Source organism: Dunckerocampus dactyliophorus, chromosome 13 (genome assembly GCF_027744805.1).
Source record: "Dunckerocampus dactyliophorus isolate RoL2022-P2 chromosome 13, RoL_Ddac_1.1, whole genome shotgun sequence".
NCBI classification, from domain to species: Eukaryota; Metazoa; Chordata; class Actinopteri; order Syngnathiformes; family Syngnathidae; genus Dunckerocampus; species Dunckerocampus dactyliophorus.
Genome location: NC_072831.1, coordinates 27455457 through 27475777, shown reverse-complemented (window position 1 = coordinate 27475777; position 20321 = coordinate 27455457). Strand labels below are relative to the sequence as shown.

The window sequence follows — 20321 nt, the reverse complement described above, 5'->3', positions numbered from 1 at the left end:
GGTGAAGTGCATTATTGACATGCATTATTCCAAGGGTTTCGCGGGCCGCATAAAATGATGTGGCGGGCCACATCTGGCCCCCGGGCCTTGTGTTTGACACCTGTGATCTATATACTGTATGTATCTATATAGCATATATATCCATTCATACACGATATTACTTTAAATTGATTTCAAGTCATTTTTAAGGTGCGGCGGCTTTTATTTGGTAGTGGCGCACCGCCACGATCAATGACATGTAGCGGAAAATCCCTGCATAATTCTGAGACTTGCTGTGATAAATGGAACCATTAATTCTGAAATTCAAAAAATCCTGAAGGAGAATGTCCGGCCATCTGTTAGTGACCTCAAGCTGAAACCAACTTGGGTTCTGCAGCAGGACAATGATCCAAAACACACCAGCAAGTCCACCTCTGAATGGCTGAAGAACAACAAAATGAAGACTTTGGAGTGGCCTAGTCAAAGTCCTGAAGTGAATCCTATTGAGATGCTGTGACACGACTTTAAAAAGGCTTCATGCTGGAAAACCCTCCAATGTGGCTGAATGACAACAATTCTGCAAAGATGAGTGGGCCGGCATTCCTCCCCAGCGCTGTAAGAGACTCATTGCAAGTTAGCACAACCGCTTGATTGCAGTTGTTGCTGGATATTGACATGCGATTGGATATCGACATGCGATATATATCCCGACATATTTTCCACAAAGTGTGTTTAGGCAAAGTCAAAGCCAAATATGCATGCAAGTTGTTTCAGTACAGTTTAAAAAAATCTTACAGAAAAATAACCACTAAAATAAAATAGTCCATTCTCTTTTTGAAATAAATGTAGAAAAAGTAAAATCTAATCATCAATCTTGTCCCTAACAAACCTTTAGCTATGCTCAAATCCCCAGCTAATACCAAAAGCACAAAAGAACAAAATATGACATAAAGTGCCCTGTTTTAAGAGGAAATGTTTAAATGTCAGCAGCAACTCCAAAATACTTGAGGGCATTTTGTTGGTTTAATGCCTGATTAATCACGTATTTCACAGCACTGAGGGTACAATTAGCTCACTGTCCTTATTTTCCACAGGAAACGATGATGCCCCATCATTTACATGAACCGGGTCTGTAGTTTTCTTAGGTTTACCTTTTCAGTGATGTTGGTCGGTTAAAAGTAGCCACTCCTCGGCCCGGTGTTTGCCGCAGATGGTGCTTGCTGAGAGGTGTAGCTTCTCTGAAGCCCGGTGCTAGCTAGCCATGGCCACTCCTGGCGCAATGTGTAGTTGCTCCGAAACCCGGTGTTAGCCGCTGCTTGGCCAGGTGTGAGGCGCTGGCACCATGAGGCCCGGTGCCAGCTGCAGATGACGCCTGGAGCGAGGTGTAACTTTTCCGGAATTAGTGCAAACCCAGTCTGTATCGATATGAACGATATGTTTGTTTTCGATATCGTGCTTTAAAACAAATATCTATTTAAAAAAATAGCAACGTATCGCCCAGCCCTATCGGCAAGGTTAGCGCTTGAACACGTTGCTGACTTGATGGAGTGAGGTAATGGGCTGGCAAGGCTAGCACTTGAAAGCGCTAGCAAGCCAAGGATGCTAACAAGGGCGTTTTGTGATTAAAAATACATTAAGAACACAGTTGGACTCACACCGTGTATTCATAACACAACAAGACATGTGCCATATTGTGCGCTAACTGGAAAGTTAACCGAATGTACACAAACTGAGGCAAAATTTTGCCTTACATTTTTGACGTGAAGCGAGAACTATGCTAACCAGGGCGGCCACTAATCAAGGTTCCACTGTATTAGCATAGCATCAGCAAGGCTGGCAAGGGGAGCCTTTATGCAGGCTGTAATGATGTTTACATCGTCTCTTATTGGACTCAATGAACTTGTTGCATTTTGAGCTTTATTTGTCATCGGGTGAGCCTGCAGTGCGTGTTTTTATGTGTGTGTGTGTGTACGTGTGGGCGGCGAGCCTACCTTGCATCATTCAAGCTCAGATTTGTTCTTAGCCAGAACAGGACTACATTATCAAACTCAACTTGTGTGTGTGTGTGTGTGTGTGTGTGTGTGTGTGTGTGTGTGTGTGTGTGAATGTGTGTGTGAATGTGTGTGAGCACTATTAAAAGGTGACCTCCTTTTTCTAGGTCATGCCAAAAGAGAATGGATAGGATTGTGAGAATATTCTGAATTCTTGACAGGACAGAGAGCGATGAGAAGCGAGAGGTGTACTTCTCAACGTAAAAGGGCGGGGGTGAGGAGGCCGGTTGTGGTATCTCGGTCTAAGGCCGGGGGTCGGGGGGAGCAAGGCTGGTAAGGGCATGTAAAAAGGGTTGCGGCCAGGGAGGAGACAGGAAGACAGAGGCCCGCAGTGTGTCGGCTGTTGAAAGAGGGACACGACAGTGTGGAGGGAGATCTTGTGACGGGGTCACGAGAAATAAATCAGACTTTGAGCTGGTGAGTGATCCCGAGCTGAAACAGCCTGCATTCATCAACCGGGACGACACCACACTGCGTCCCGGCGCTACGAATATACTCCGCATTTAACACCTCAGGATAGCCACTGTTTTATTGGACTTGACAATGTTGTAAGCGGATCGGAACTGGCTTGGTTCGCCACTGTTATGACTTCTGGAGGCTGAAAACGCATTCAAAAGGACGCGTCATAAGGTTAAAGCTTGGGACACTTCCCAGGCACAAGCATGTTTGGAAGAGGCGGTTTCGCTGATGCACGAGCACATGCAAGAGCGCCCAGCATGGATGTGTCCTAGAATTCAATCATCACTTCTAAATCATAACCGGAAACCAAACGGGAAACACAACCACTCAAAGTGATCCACAAGGTTTTTAAGCTTGCTCATGCCCAAACTGACGCCTCGTAGGTGTGCGTGAACCGTTCTTCCTGATAACCGCCTCCTTGCATTATTACGTATGAACTGAACCACCATAATCCACAAAGTCAAAGCCAGCGCTATGCTTGCAGATGCGCCCACCCTGGATGTGTCTTATCGTTGATGCAATTGTTCCTCCTGAGCAGTTAGTAATGATAGCCGCCACCTCGCTTAGCAGAACTAAACCGAACGACTCAAAATAATCTACAGAGTAAGCCGCCCTTCGGCATCTAGGGTGCGGTCGCACGAACATTGTGTAAAGCTGCTCGGAGTTTTTGTGTTTCTTTTCCACCGTGTCCTTCCTCATACCGGGACGTCATCGTCATCACACGTAAACGTTATTGTCGAAAGTTTGCTGAGATCAAATTAAACGCTAATGTAATGAATGCATCGTTCCCTCGCTATAACGCGGTTCACTTTATGCGGCCTTCGCTATTACACTGATTTTTTTTTTTGTGTGCAATTTTTTACAGTGTAGCATGCTTTTTTTTTTTGTTATTTGCTAAGGGAGAACCCGCATTGTCTTCTGCGTCCCAATTGCCGAAGGGACGCAGGTGTCCTGTACAGTACAGAATGCGTTCAGCTTGCCTAATTTACATAATTGTTCGATCGCCAGCAGTGTGGCTCTTTAGTGCCTTGTGTTTGCAAGTTTTCTCCCCGACAAAACTCACGATGTCGACTAAACGCTCTGCACCGACAAAGCCACCTGCCATAGCACCCAAAAGGCAGAGGAAGATGCTAACCATTGCACAAAAAGTTGGAATTGTGGACATGGTGAAGGAAGGTAGAACTTACGCAGCTGTAGGGCGCCATTACGGAATAAATGAATCTTTGGTTCGTACAGTTTTCATGTGTAATTATGTTTTAAAACTGTGCCACGTTGGACACCCCTGGCTTAAGTACTGTCCTGTAGCTGTGTGATATCATTAATGCGATCGCTCTTTTTGCCAGTAATTAATAATAACCCCCACTTTTCATAAAACTGAACTGAATGACCCGAAATAATCCACAAAGTAAAAAAAACAAAGAAACATGGTATGCCACATTTTAAAGCAAATGATAGGTCTAGTGCTATTCAGGTAAAGCGCCGTTAGCGTGCGTGTGTGCAGTGCTTCTTTATAAAGAGACACTGACAACTACTGGCCTGGCATTCCTATTACAGCCTTTTTCACTGGCGTTTTAATGGCAGCACTACTCTTGTATACCCAATTAAGGCATATTCTCCTTCTCCTTCCCTGCGTTTTTGCAATCTGTGGTGTTAAAACGCCTGGAACTGACCTCACGCACCAGCTTCCACCCCCCCACCGCCACCGCCGCCCCCGCCCCGTAACCCAAAAATCGCTCGCTCGTCTCCATGGCCCGACCAAAAGATGAAGAGCACAGAGCGGGCCTGGGGCCTCGCGGTTCTATTTACTGTCTGCTACGAAAGAGAGGACAGTGAAGGGGCGGATGGGAGGGGCGAAAAAAACAACAGAAATGGAAGAAAAAAGAACAAGGGAGACGGTAAGAGGGGTTGCCATGGTGACAGAAAAATGGCTGCTCTTCAAAAACCTTGAATGTAGGTGGTGCTGAGATGAGTGTGTGTGTGTGTGTGTGTGTGTTTTACAGTTTGCTGATATTATGTATGTGCTTGATCCCTCTTCAATTTACTGAAATGCCGTCATGACCCGAGGATGGAGTCTGCAGCCGTGCAGAGCACATTGTGTCAAATGGAGGCAAAAAAAACGAGCTAGTGGGTGTGTATTATATGTATTTGGCAAAAATTGTTTTTTGACTCATTGCTGCTGTTTAAAATAATCTCGCCGTGAAATCTTGCGATGAGCCTTCAGGCTCAACACGAGGAGCGCTAAAGGAAGTTTTTGGGTTTGACAAAGACCCCCGCTGTCACCTTGGCGCAGGCAGCGTTGAAGGCAGAATGTAGGCCAGATTAATTATCTTCATTAAATTAGCGCATCCTCCTCCTCCTCCTCCTCCTCCATCGCCTTGGAAGTCATTTCCAGTGTGCTCACTTTCCAACCAGCAGGAAAATTCCTCAGAAAGCAAATATGTCAATTATGAGCACTTGCAAGCAATGATGTCAATCACTTTGGAATCTCGGCAGTGGGAATTCATCAAGGAAGGGAGTCAGCTGGTACAACAAAAGTTATGTTTGGAGGATTTACACCAGGGCTATTATACTATTCTATTATTCTGGGGGGGGGGGGGGCACATTTTCAAATGTATCTATCTGTCCATGCTATATTATCAAAGTCATAAATTAAAACACAAGCAAAATATTTGCACTAGTCAAAGATCCTCTATATCAGTGGTTCTCAACTGGTTTGGCTGCGGGACCCACCGTCGCCCTTCAATGACAAGCTGTGACCCACATTGCAGAAATATCTTATTTGTCATGAAAAGAAAGTGCAGTTTAAATTTGATGTCGTCAAAATTAGCAGCGCAGAACAAGTTTGATGAACACTTTCACACTTACAAGTGTATAATTTGTAGGACTCAACAAGAGACAGGACTGGCACATTTGACCCACTGTGTTTAAAAAAAAAAAAAAAAAAAAAAAAAAACACACACAGGCAAAGACCGTGACCCACTTGTGGGTCATGACCCACCAGTGGAGAATCCCTGCTCTATACGACAAGTGTTCTGCTGTTTTTAAGGATCTACTGCAGAACAGCTAGTCAAAGAGTGACAGAAGCATTCTGCTGTTTTTAAGGATCTACTACGGGAAAAAGCCAGTGAAGGATCCTCCGTGACAGCAGCGACCAGCTGTTTTTAAGGAGCTACAGCAAAAACGCCAGTCAAAGATTCTCTATGTGATGGGAGTGATCTGCTGTTTTTGAGGACCTAACATTGGTGAAAGATTCTCTATATGACAGAAGCGCTGTATCGTTTTAAGGACCTACTGCAAAATAACTATATGACAGGAGCGTTCAGCTGTTTTTAAGGATCTCCTGCAATAAAGCTAGTCAAAGATCCACAATATTTCCTAAGCAATCTGTTGCGGTAGTCAAAGACGAGTGTTCTGCTGTTTTTAAGGCTCTACTGCAGAACAGCTAGTCAAAGAGTGACAGAAGCATTCTGCTGTTTTTAAGGATCTACTGGGGGGTGGAAAAGCCAGTCAAGGATCTTCTGTGTGAGAGGATTGCTCTTCTGTTTTAAGGGCCTACAGCAAAAACGCTAGCCAAAGATTCTCTATGTAATGGGAGTGATCTGCTATTTTTGAGGACCTAACATTGATGAAAGGTTCTCCCTATGACAGAAGCGCTGTATCGTTTTAAGGACCAACTGCAAAACCTGCCAAAGCTCCATTACGTATATGACAGGAGCCTTGTGCTGTTTTTAAGGATCTACTGTAATAAAGCAAACAGCCATTATATGTGAGGAGCTGTTTTTGAGCACCTACAACAAAAACATGAGTCAAAGATCCTCAAAGTGACAGGAGCATTGTATTCCTTTAAGGGTCTACTTCAAAAACGCTTCAAAGATGCACTCACTAAATGACAGGCGCAATATGCTATTTTTGAGGACCCACGACAAAGATGCTAGTCAAAGATCCTCAATGTGACAGGAACAATCAGCTGTTTTTAACGACCTACAGCAAAAAGGCTAGTCAGAGATCCTCTATGTGACGGGAGCGCTCTACTATTTTAAGGATCCACTGTAAAAGAACCGCGAGTCAAGGTCCACTATATGACAGGAACAATCTGCTGTTTTTGAGAACCCACAACAAAAACGCTAGGTCAAATATCCTCAATGTGACAGGAGCGCTTTTTAGGGTCTCCTACAAAAAAGCTAGCCAGTGATAGACTATATGACAAGAGCAATTGGCAAGAGTACTCTGCTGTTTTTTGGAATCTGCTGCAAAAACGTTAGTTGCTGCCACGTTTTGAAGTGAACCCGTGGGCCAGTCTGATGTCATTGAATGGCTGGACCCCCGCCCCTCCACCTTTAAACACTGGCTGCATGTTTTTACATATTTTTGCTTATTGACTAAAACTCACCAAAATGTGTGCCTGTTTTTTGTCCAAAAACCGGCATCAAACTTTGTCTCCTGCAGCTCATTTGAAAATGAAAAGCAAGGTTGCAAATCCCTGGATTCCCCTCCCATCCCTGGGGAGAAAAATAAAAATCCACAACAGCTTGTTAAGGTCTGCGTTTATAAATCAGGGGCTGCACTGCCGGAGGTCCCCAGTGTGGCAACTCTTTCATTCCAATTCATGGGAAAATGGCAGTTCACAGAGGAGCCACTAGATGGCACAGCTGTGCTGTACTGTACAACAGATATCCAGTCAATGCACAAACAAGAGCCCTGATCCTGTTTCTGAGCTTCCCATCTCAGGCAGTGGGAGACAAAAGTGACACCCAAAGCCAGCCCCCACTTATTAAACAGAAGAAGCAGCACGTGTTAGAGGTCATTTTCCCAAGGTAAAACAGTCTGTTGATGAATGGAAATGAATAAAATAATCAAACTAAATGTTCCTTGGCCCTTAAATGGTCCACAGCCTGGTGGCTGGGGACAGCATAGCATATTCAAATATTCAAGTGTGACCATATGGCCCGAGCATGGTGCCTTCCAACATGTCTGGCGGTGATAGCGCGCACCCGTGAAGCCTGTGTTATCATTAAATAATGGCCTTACAAGTGTAAACATAAGTGTAACTGAGCTAAAATAAAGTGTGGCTGTCATGTAGCAATTTGGGGTAAATGCAGAAGAGGAGTTGACTTTGCAAGTGTAAAAGGAAGTTTGCCACTGCATATTGAAACTTAGCAGTGTTTCCCACAGGACTGCAATCTAGGGGGGAGGGGCACACTGACTTACAGGTGTTGGTTTCATTTCATGCAGCGATAGGTGTGTGTGTGTGTGTGTGTGTGTGTGTGTGTGTGTGTGTGCGCGCCTTATAACGCGCACGGACGGTTTAGAAACAAACCCATGTTTAACGATAATGTGGTATATCGAACACAGGGGTGTCCAAAGTGCGGCCCGCGGCTGGAATTTTCTCGGCCTGCAGTACAGTCCAAAAATGTAATTTAATGAGTTTTTTAATTAGTTTTCTAACAAGAAAGAAGGTTGCAATTTTACGAGACTAAACTGGTAACATGAGGAAAAATATCATTTTAGTAACAATGTTGAAAGAAAGGAAAAATAAAAATAAAAACCATTATGGGAATAAAGTTCTAATTACGAGAAGAACATTTACAAGAGGAAAGCTGAAATGAAATAGTTGGAAAATAAAAAATTAAAGAAAGCATAAATGGAAAAAAACTGTCATTTTGCGAGAATAAAGTCAAAATATTAAGAAAAAAAAAATCCTAATCGAAAGAAGAACATAAGTGGCAATTTTCAAGGAATAAACTTATCTTATTATGGGCCATTTTTAGCAGCATTTCACCTGTATTGTAAAAGCGAAATGCAGTTTTTTCTTGAGCTACATCCAGCTTCTTAGCATATCTCTACGTGTTGCTTGGCAAAATATCAACGTGGCCCTCGCATCCTTTCATTTTTCACGATGTCGCCCTCGCTGGAAAAAGTTTGGATGCCCCTGATCGAACATCTCGCTTACAGTCGTTGTGACGCTTTATTCTTGTGAAATGATGGCAGATTTTTCCATTTTTGCTGTTCATTTTGTAGTTTTCTTGTTTATTAAATTTGAATTACACGTCAAATTTAATCAAATTTATTCAATTAATTATTTTTACATAAAAACATACATAACATACATAAAAAATACAGCCAATACAAAAATGGTCCCCGGGCCATATTCTGAAAATATACACCTAACGGGGTATTTGGCATTGTGTTCCAGGTACGGGCGAAAGCGGCAAGAGTACCTTCATCAAGCAGATGAGGATCATCCACGGCGCCGGCTACTCCGACGAGGACAAGAGGGGCTTCATCAGACTCGTTTACCAAAACATCTTCACCTCCATGCAGGCCATGATCCGGGCCACAGAGAACCTGAAGATCCCCTACAAATACGAACAGAATCGGGTAAGCGGTGACGTGGTTTCCACAAAAAGGTGGCAACGGCGAGGCTATTACTGAGCGGCAGCAGCCCTCAATTCCAGCCCTCAGAGAGAGCTGCAGGTCTCTTATTGTCAACCTCTAATTGAGGACTGATTTACTCTTGGGATACGTGCTGATTGTGGTCCAATTTTTTACAATGATTTTATCATAGAAGGGCAGAAAAGTTTTGCTAATCACTTTGGTGTGATGTAAGATTGACTGGTGTGGTTTGAAAGCTGTGCTCACCTAACCAGCAGCTGTGTAAAACCCAGTCAGGGGCTCATCATGGAACACAGTCATCATTCCTTTTGGGGGGGTTAAAGCCCACATGAAAACAAATCATTGACAAATGCTTTCTTCTGTGGTTGAGCAAGAGCTTTAAATCCTGTGGATCCCCGCAAATTTGCGGATTTTGTTGTCTTGGAGAATTTCATCAGAAACCTGAGTTCATATTCTCTTCCTTGCCTGTGCAGTCCAACGCCATGCTGGTGAAAGAAGTGGACATCGAGAAGATCAACGGCTTTGACCAGCCTTACATCACGGCTATCAAAAGCCTGTGGGCCGACCCCGGGATCCAAGAGGCCTACGACCGCCGCCGGGAGTACCAGCTCTCTGATTCGACGAAATAGTATGTTTGTCTCTCTTTATGTTAGTGGAACGCAAATATTGTTTGTCACCAGTCCCAAACGATGAAGCACCACTAAGCAGTTTAATTAAACACACACTTTGCAAGCCATTAAACCTTTGTAGCTTGTTCATCAGGGGTGGGCAACCTACACACGCCAACAACCGAGGAACTGGTATAAGGCCAAAAAATGTATTCCACATATGCTCATGATATGATGTAACAAACATATCTTTGATCGTTCCGTCTTATTTTTTTGGTATGGAAGCCCCTGAAAGAAAAAAATTTTAAAAATCCCAAAATAATTGAGATAAAAAGTTGAAATTATGACCTAAGAAAGTCGTAATTGTGAGATATGAAAGTCATACTTATGAGATAAAAAGTCCAAATTATAAAAAGTCATAATTATGACATACGAAAGTTGAAATTACGAGATAAAAATTCAATTGTGAGATAAAACGTCATCATTATGAGACATATAAGTCATAATTACGAGATAAAAAGTCAAAATTATAAGATAAAAAGTAGAATTTATGAGATTAAAAGTCATAATTATAAGGTGAAAAAGTGAAAATTATGAGATACAAACTGGGCGTGTGCCTCCTCCTTCACTGGAGCCTTGGTCACATGGCACTTTTTGTCTCGCAATTTTGACTTTTTATCTCATAATTATGCAGGGGTTCCGCTACATGTCATTGATCGTGGTGGTGCGCCACTACAAAATAAAAGCCTCCACACTTTAAAAATGAGGGTTTTTTTTTCCAAACTTGAAAACAATTTGAAGTAATATATTGTATGAATGTTTATATATATATATGCTATATCGATGCATATTTAGCTTATTATTTATGCACATATTGACCACAGTTAGATTGAAAATGATTTAAAATATCATAAAAATGTTTCACTGCGCTTTATTTTGACAAGCATGGACCGGAATTGCCTGTCTGCTTTGCTGGCACTTGACCAGCGACCAGATACGCGACACGTCTTGTATTGACTTTCGCTTCCTTTTTTATTATCGGGAGAATGAACAATAGCTCGTAACATGTTCAGTCAATTGACGACAGCATGTCACATGCTAAGCCTATCTATGCCAGCGTGTGTGATCGCTCACGCTTCAGTGTCATTCCACTTTCTGGCAATTTTTGCTTACATGCCTGGCTGGCGGTATCGAGCTAGCTCGGAGCTACACGTGGCTATTATGTTCATGGGATACGTCAATCATCAGAACTTTCATTTTGAAAGTGTCACTTGACAATCTTGCTCTCGTTATCATTATAATACTCATACATACTCATGGCGTGTCTTCAAAACACTAGGTGTGTGTCGAAGTTGTGCACTTGAAACACGTAGTGTGTGCAGCTAGGATAGTGGCGCTATCACAGGGGTCTCCAACAGGTAGCTCGTAAGCTAGTCGTAGCTCACCAGCTGAAGTTGAGTAGTTCACCAAAGAATATTTGCTTCACCTCTAAGTATTTTTATAAGTGTTCTATTCAAACGTAACGCCCGTATTTAATGACAAATGAGCACACTGAGTACAGATGTGCTTTGTCAATAAAGTGCCATTTAAACCTTGGCAGTGCTCTCAGCAACTTTGCCATTAAATTAACAGTTTTGCAATGTTCTCTGTTCATGTTCGGCTAGTTGTTGAAAAAAGTTAAGTAAATAAGTCATTAAAAAATTGCAGACGCAGCAGCGGCACGACACAGCGGCGCCAGTCCGCCCTTCCCATGCAGCCCACCACCACAGCTCCAAAAAAAATCCTAGGGGAAACCTTGTTATGACTTTTTTAATGTCATAATTCTGACTTTTTAATCTTATAATTCTGACGTTTTATCTCATAATTCTGACGTTTGATCTCATAATTCTGACTTTTTAGCCCATAATTATGACTTTTAAGCCCATAATTATGACTTCCTATCTCATAATTATGACTTTATTATAATTTTGACTTTTTATCTCATAATTTTGACTTTTTATCAGATTTATCAGCTTTATTGGCCAAGTATGCTAACACAAACAAGGAATTTGACTTTGGTTAAATTATTATTTTTTTCTCATAATTCTGACTTACCTTTGGGATATTTTTTCTTTCAGTAGCAGAAACTGGCTTCCAGATTTTGCCCCTTCTGAGATGTAAAAATTAAAATGGCCCCTATTAGGACAAATGTTCCCCACTCCTGTTGACAAGAGCTCATGCTTAGTGGCCCGAAATGTGATGTACAGCGCCCTCTAGCGGTAGACGTGTTGTATTACCGATGGAATGTTTAAAGTCTTGCATGCCTTCAGGTGTGCTCCATACCGTAAATGCTCCAATTAATGCCACGCTTCAGTGAACTGATGAGTCTTCTTTAGTCGCTGCGTGCGTGGGCTACTAAAGCAAATAACCCCCAGGTCAGAAAACATTGGCATTGCCAGCTGTGGCTGTAGGCAACCTTGTGATGTCGTTTTTTTTTTATGATGTTCTCAGCGTTTCCCACAGGACTGTGATCTACTTGTGGTGGGGGAAATGACAGTAGCTGATCATGATGCATTTGCAACAAGTGAGTAACAAAAAAAATGACATTTAGACGGGAGGGGCCTACAAGAAGAGCAACACAGGTTTTCTTGTCAGAATCGCCAAAAGTCTCTTCACTAGATTTGTCGGGAGTCGACTCTCTAGAGGGGTTTGATTACTCGCTGACACCAGTCCCTCGTGCTTAGTCTTCTTCTTCTTCTTCTGCACACCAGGTGCGTTGTAATGTGTTCATGATTGAGGGCAAACAGGCAGCGCCAAATTTATTTGTGGTGGGCCGCCACAAGTAAATGAACTGTATGAGAAGCACAGGTTCTGTCGCTGCTGTAAACCATGTGGTCAAAGGGAGCTATGTTTTTCCTTTCCGCTTTCTCATGCACTCCGAATCATTATTAGGGCATTATAGAGCATTTACGGTATTGAATATATGTGCTGCCTGTGTTATCCACATCTGTACATGTACTGTATATCTCCAGTTATCTTAGCGATTTAGACCGTGTGACTGCGGACGGATACGTCCCCACCCAGCAGGATGTGCTCAGGGTCCGTGTCCCCACCACGGGCATTATTGAGTACCCATTTGATCTGGAGAATGTCATCTTCAGGTACCCTCCCTCCTGGACTGCAGCATCACCAGCGCTCCAGCACACCAATCCACTGATGACGCTGTAATTCATATAGAAGGGCCAAAATTGGACATACAGTAATCCCTCGTTCATCACGGTTAATTGGTTCCAGACCCGACCGACCGTGATAAGCGACTGTCCGCAAAGTAGGATTCCATATTTAGAAATGGAATATTTTCATAGTTCTGAGCTGAGTTTTAGCTCGTCATGGGTTACGGTCGCAATAGTGGCCCACGTTTTGGTGTCTGACCTGGAAAAAAAACGTAAGGACAGCTGGCATTAGCTCTGCCACCTGCCCTGAGTTAGAAAATGGATGCATGGATTAAAATGCATGAGAATGTTTTATATTTTGAGCGGTATTTTTAACATAATGTATTACTTTAAACCCTCGAGGCACCAAAAACTTGTACACTCAGCTCATTTCATTTTTAGAATTCTTAAAAGGTGCATAGAATGGAGACTTACACTCCTTAGCACCCTTGGGACCCATTTGATCTCCCCGACTCCAATTAGAACCACGTTTTCTAAAGTTAGAAGAATCGCTAAAAACGCTGTTCCAGAAATAATAGCGCATCAGAATCAATTATTGGAATGGGCAAAAAATGAGGAAAAAAAGGGGAGAAAGACGAAAGAAAAAAACTTTTAAGGGGGGGGATAGTGCATATTTTTGTCCTTTTTCTGTACAAAAAAAGTCTACAATAAAAACATTTATATATATATATACAGTATATATATATATGTGTGTGTGTGTGTGTGTATATATATATATGTGTGTATATATACTGTATATATGTATATATATATATATATATATACAGTATGTGTATATATATATATATATATGTATATGTATATATGTACTGAGTGTGTGTGTATGTTAAAATAAGGGCTGCACGGTGGTCTAGTGGTTAGCATGTTGGCCACACAGTCAGGAGATCAGGAAGACCTGGGTTTGAATCTCCGTTGTGGAGTGTGCATGTTCTCCCTGTGCGTGGGTTTTCTCCGGGTACTCCGGTTTCCTCCCACGTTCCAAAAACATGCATGTTAGGTTCATTGGCGACTCTAAATTGTCCATAGGTATGAATGTGAGAGTGAATGGTTGTCTTTATGTGCCCTGCCATTGGCTGGCGACCAGTCCAGGGTGTACCCCGCCTCTCGCCCAGAGTCAGCATAGCATGAGGATAACAGGCATAGAAAATGGATGGATGGATGTTAAAATAACAATAATAAAACATGTCTATGGTTAGGCCTGAAGTTTTTAAGATTTGATGCAGTGGAAAAAATATATATACGTATATATTGATATCATCTTTGAGAGGGACCATTTTGGTACCTCAAAGTACGGATGTTCCGATGGATCGGCCACTGTTCAGTATCGATCGATTTCCGTAAAAAAATCTCGTGATCACAAAAGCCGATCACTTGTGGCCAGCACTATTGCAGTCCGTTATTAATTCATTACTAATTGTATTCGTAATTACCTATTTTTGGGCCCCCTGGCAGTCAAGGGACCGTGGAATTGTCCTGACTTGTCCCCTTTATACGGCACCCCTGGCAAATAGAACTCATCATAAATCAATAAAATTTATAATTAATCCATGTGATTGGTATCGGACGATTTCAGTCCCGGATGGTTGGTATCGGAATGGGCAGCATAAAACCCTGATCGTAGCATCCCGAGTAAAAAGTGTAAAATGTCTAAAAGAGCCCGATGCAGTCATCATAAGATGCACATCTGGCTCGCGAGCCATAGGTTCCTTACCCTGCTGTACAGTAACATTACTGACATCTAGTGACCGCTGTAAAATACTACATATCACGTCTTTGAATGCATCTTCTGAGTGCCTTATATTTTGTACTTTAGGTCTTTTAGCCATTTTTATGCTTGAAAATGCTCAATTAGGGTAAAACATAAGTACAATATGTATTTTTTTTGACTTAGAGGACTTATTCGACCACAAAACGACATGATTTATTAATTGATATAGCTTTGAAAAACCCGTCGAGTGAAGCCGCGAAATTGAAAGCGTGAAGTGGAGAGGGACGACTGTATTGATCAAATAAGATCTCAGTCAATCTAAACAAACCCGCAACTGTCCTTGCAACAAAGCAGCTGTAGTTGTGCAGCCTGAGAAGACATCAGTGGTTTGTGTTTGCAGTTGCGTTGGGGGTCCGCCTCAGGTTGCGCTGAAGCTTGAAGGGGGGCGGGGGAGCAACCACCACGTGCCCGATGAAGTCTGTGGGCTTGTGCCGTGATGTCAAAGATACACTAGGAAGCGGTTACAAAATTCCTGTTGTCTTTGATGTCATCGTCGCTCAAGCCCCGTCTTTATCTGCTGACCTTTCCTCCTGCTTCTGTCGTTGACGCCACCTCGCTGTCCACATATTCAAAGTTCTGAGGCTGAAAGTGGAGTTTGGTGGAGCAGTGACACTTTAACCCTTCCCCTTTTTTTTGTCTCTTTGAGTGTCAGGCTTTTTTTCCTCCCTCTTGACAGGATTGATCCACACTTCCTGGAATTGCAAAGGGGCGGGGTTGCTCTAATGAACTGCCACGCTTTATATAACTGTTATCCTGTCTCTCTCTTCTTCTTTTTTATGTTGTTGCTGTCTGTTTTTCCTCTTTCTCTCTTCACCTGGCTGGCCTGTAGCTATCTTTCCGATCTGGATCGCATCGCAGATCCCAACTATCTTCCCACTCAGCAGGATGTGCTCAGGGTGCGCATCCCCACTACGGGAATCATAGAGTACCCCTTCGACTTGCAAAGCATCATTTTCAGGTAGAAAATTAACTCATCTCCTTATATAAAGCATCATTATTATCACTATTGTCACTACCATGCCTGTCAAGGGAAAATCTGCTGCTGGCTCCAAAATAGGCAAGATGAGACGAGTTCCTTGAGCATAACGGGAGGTACAATTCAACACAAAAACAAATCAATACAACCCGGACAGACGGCTTCTGGACAAAATGTCTGACTATTCATGCTGAAATGTTAATATAGGAACCAACATGTGCGAGGGGAGGGGTGATCACCTCCTCCTGTGAGGGACAGAGACGGTGAAGGGCAGACTTGCATGCCTAGACACCCAAGGGCTATTTGAATCAGGTGATAAGCATGTGGACGACTTGTTTTGGAGACAAGAGGCCTCTAGTCTGGAGAAGATAATCATTGCAAGTCGGCGTGACATTAATGTGTGCTAATATTAATAAAAAACAAACGGAGTACAAGTGCATATTTTCTCGAGAGCCAACGGCAAATGAAGACAAAGTCAGCTCGTCGCAAATGGGTCACCTCCTCTCCTCTACCTCCTCGTTGCCTCTTTTCCTTTCTGGCTGGCATAAGAAAAAAAACGAGGTCGTCCTCTCCACATTGGAGGGATAGATTTATTTTTGGGCAGCGGGTCCTGCAGGGCCCTTGTAATGGCTCGCGTCCCTGCGGAGTAAAGTGGACCGGGCCACCACCGGGGGGCAGCGTTGCACCGTCAGTCCCAGCTTGTGCCCCTGCATCTGTTTGCACAATTTAGTCGCCTAATTGATGTCATTTGTACCATGGCTTGGCGGGAGCGATTTACGGCGAATGGCTGCTCAAATTAATGAAAGCGGGGCCTGAAATCCTTCCCGAAGATTGACGGGTGACCTCGTCAAGGAGAGCCGCTCCGGAAAGATGAAACCTCTTGAGGATTTGCACAGCAATTAATCAGTGGAGATGTTCATGAATGGCTCAGCCGGTGCCAGCATTATAAGGACGAGGTGCCGCGCTCACGTTCTGTGTTCCACTTTAGTTGGATCGCAGTAGGTAGGAAAGTTTGAATAAGCTGTACATCTACTTAGGTGGTCTAACACACTTTTTTTTTTTTTGTGGGATCATTCGAAATCCGAAGCGGTGGGTTTCTAACTCGACTGTGAACACTACATGGACCAAAAACCACCGTTAAAATAAGTTACTTATGAAGACACAGTACACCCCGGACATTTTTGGTTGTTCAAGGGACATTCTACAGAAATGAATGTTGGATTTACTTTAGAGTAGTCAGTGTGCAGCTTTTTCAACATTTTTCTCTTAATATTTTGACTTTATACTTGTAAAATTACTGCAGATTTTTCCAATTTTGTTGGTGTTTTTTTTTCTTCTTTTTCTTGTTAAATATTAAATAAAATAAATATTTCTAGAATGTGCCGCGGGCCAATAATATATGGCCCCCGGGCAGCACGCAGATGAATGCCTTTCAGTTTTAAACATCCTGTCAAAACTTGAGCTGCACTTTGTTTCATGAAAAAAAAACAAGATTTGTTCTTAGTCGGGTCTAACCTAAACCTGGACTTTCCTAAACTGAGTGGCTTTCTTTGTGGAAGATTCTTCAAAGGGAGATAGTTGCTTTGTGGTGGCATGCATGACTCGCTCACATGGCACAGCGCTCCTTTGTGTATTCTTCACTTAGGACGCCTTCTAAAGCGGCTTCAAACGGTCTTGAATCCATCAGATGGAATTAGGTTAATGTTTAAATTTGTTCCCTTCATTCATCTACAATTCTTTTTCTGGCGTTACCATATAAACTTGAGTATAAGACGAGCAAAAAGCGTGGCGTGGTATTTGTTCATAGAACGCACATGGAGTGATAAACTAGTCTGAATCTGTGACCTTCCTCCTTTCAACCGCACCGACGAGGCGTTCAAGCGCACTACGTATTTCAGAGTTGTTCAATAAAGTCTCGTCAATCTAGTCTTCAATAAAAGTTGCATGTAAAAGTAATTATTCCCTTCAAATCTGTTTTGTGTTAATTTTTTGTTGTCTGAAACGAGTTAAATTCAGTTTTCATACGTTTTGTTTTTTGTTGGACCTTTTTGTAACAAATTAATGATGAAAAACAGGTTCCACTGAAGTTCCACTGTATTTATTTTTGTTATTTCATATATAAATTCTAATTTAACTTTTGAAATATTTTTTGCCAAAAACAGGCCTTGAAAAAGAACATTAATTTCAAATTAAGGGTTGACTTATATTCGGCTCAATGCGGTTATTTGACAACTTTTACACCTTACACATTTTCGATGGATTCAAAACCTGCCGCAGCATTTCTTGAAGCCGTTTCCGGGATTAATGTCGAGGATTTAAACCTTTGACTTGTTTCCCCTCATCCTGGCTGCAGGATGGTGGATGTTGGGGGTCAGAGGTCAGAGAGGAGGAAGTGGATCCACTGCTTTGAGAATGTCACTTCCATCATGTTCCTGGTGGCCTTGAGCGAGTACGACCAGGTCCTGGTAGAGTCTGACAACGAGGTGAGACACGTGAGACCAGCGGAAAAAAACACAAATAATGGATGCGGCTAGGCCTGTCACGATAATGGATATATCATATAATTATCATATAATCATATAATTATGATCCCTCGATAAATTGACATTTACGCGTCTGCTCCATCTGTTAGTCTCTCTGGGGCACACAGGCTGGATGACAAGAGGGCTCACTCTGGCTCCATATGAAATGAACACAGAACAGAGCGAGCATCTTCTCAGCTAGCCTATTAAGCCTCTTTGTCCCAGTAGCGGAGGCGGGGGCTACGTACACGGAGTGCGAGCTGTTAGCTCCCAGACGCGATTATGAATGAAGGCACAACAATCATCGTTTCTAAGCCGGGTGCCACAGTTGCAGTACCGATGTGAAGCAAAGCCTTCATCCCGACAGTCAAGGCTTACTGAGGCCGTTGATCGGCGGAGTGAATATTAAACAAAACTTTGCAAAACGGTGCGCGTTCACAGTGTCGCTCGCTGCATTGCAAAGAAATGCAACCTTCCAATACGGTTGAAAAGCCAACAGTAGGAATTGAATGGGAGATATCAGCGACAGTGCATTTCAGCTCGCTGTCTTGGCTTTTTGTATCCACCTATTGCGTTGCTGTGTGTAGTTCTTTTGACACCATGAGTAGGATTGGTCTGTGATGTCATGAGTGTTCTAGTAAGCGGCTTCTGTGCCTCAGGTACACGGTGCTTGAGTGCCATCTAGTGGCGCAAATGTGACACGATAAAATGATCATTGAGTAATAATAAACCAAATGATAATGTGGTTTAAAAAAAGAAAAAAGAAAAAAAGGTCAAAGTTATCGATTATCGTCGATAAATTTTAGCACAATTATCGACCAGCTAAATTTATTGTGACAGGCCTAGATGCAGCCATTAAAAAAAAATAATAAATACAAATGCGTATTTTTGATGCTCTGAACCAGTGGTGTCGAAACTTTTTTGAGTGCGGGTCACATGGTGAAACATGAAAGGATGCAAGGGCCACTTTGATCATTTGTATGTAGACATGTTAAGAAATTATATACATTTTAAGAAAAAACTGCATCTCAGCTTTGTCGTATCGGTGAAAATGTCTATTATTACTATCGCTTATCAAAAAAAACCTCTTGTCCCGTCAGAACCGCATGGAGGAGAGTAAAGCTCTGTTCAGGACGATCATCACCTACCCGTGGTTTCAGAACTCCTCCGTCATCCTCTTCCTGAACAAGAAGGACCTGCTAGAGGAGAAAATCTCGTACTCGCACTTGGTGGACTATTTCCCAGAGTTCGATGGTAAGATCACAGATATCGCCAGCACCCCACAGAGGGTGCAGTTATTTCGGGCCCAGTTATTTCCGTCTTAAAGAGGTTGACGTGGAAATAGTGACTAAAGGTGCTCGGTATTGGCTTTCTTACCGATACCGCTACAGGCAGCAGCTCTTCACTCAAGCTCATGAGCACATTATGCTTCTTTCGCTTCACAAATAAACACTGTAGGTGCAAAATAGGTCAAATACCGCAATATGCAAGTGATAGGAAAAGTGAAGTATTTATTCGAAATATTTCATCTCAACAAAAATAGCCTAAAAAAAAAAAACAATTCGGAGCAATAGTCAGCTAAAATAACATGTTCCACCTCTATCAAAAATGAAATAATACAATTTAGCCATTTTCATGCTTGGAAATAATGCTCAGTTTGGGCACACAAATACATACAATTTGCTTAAATATGTTTACACTTGCATATTTTTGTTACTATTAAAGAGCCGTAATCAACCACGAAACAGCAATCACTTATTAATTTATGAATGTTTGGAAAACCGCAATAGAGCGAGGGCTTGATGGCGAGGGACGACTGTTTGAAATGTTGTATGCTTGTGGCGCCGTAGGGCAGATTTGATGTGTTTCTTATTTTACTTGTCTTGTTTAATCGTATTTTTTACAATATATATAAAATACAGCCATGGGCCGTAAATGGCCCCCAGGCCACACTTTGGACGCAGCTGGTATATGGAAGGCAAAAATGTTGATTAGATGTAGTATTCCACACTGGCCACTAGGTGTCACTGGTAACACAGGCGCCAGACCTGATCGCCAGAACAACAGGCTTTTCTTGCAGGTTTGAATTATCTTAGAGCAGGTACAATAATAACATAATAATCATAATAATAACACTGGCTGCTATTGTCTCCGTAATCCAGCTAAAACTCAACACTGAAACCCTGACACCACTTCCTGTCCACACGTCCAGGAGGCATTTATTGCAACACACACAAGTTGTATTTATGTCTTAAATGGGTTGTGTTCTTGGATTAGGTTTACAATATGGCGTAATAGGAGTGTAAAGGTGACTATAGGGATGTTATTTCATGTCTAGAGGGCTCTAATAATG

At 42.5% G+C, this 20321-nt stretch overlaps 1 protein-coding gene across 2 annotated transcripts in view; it reads left to right on the top strand.

The window, feature by feature from the left end:
- gna11b (guanine nucleotide binding protein (G protein), alpha 11b (Gq class)) overlaps positions 1-20321 on the top strand; it is a 42384-nt gene that overhangs the window by 15465 nt on the left and 6598 nt on the right. The window contains exons 2-6 of one of the 2 annotated variants that reach the window (XM_054797310.1): positions 8683-8867; positions 9356-9510; positions 12502-12630; positions 17800-17929; positions 19069-19222. In XM_054797310.1, coding sequence (XP_054653285.1) covers positions 8683-8867; positions 9356-9510; positions 12502-12630; positions 17800-17929; positions 19069-19222 — 753 coding nt within the window. Of the gene's footprint in view, positions 1-8682; positions 8868-9355; positions 9511-12501; positions 12631-15299; positions 15429-17799; positions 17930-19068; positions 19223-20321 lie in introns of both variants that reach the window. The other variant, XM_054797309.1, reaches the window with a different exon arrangement.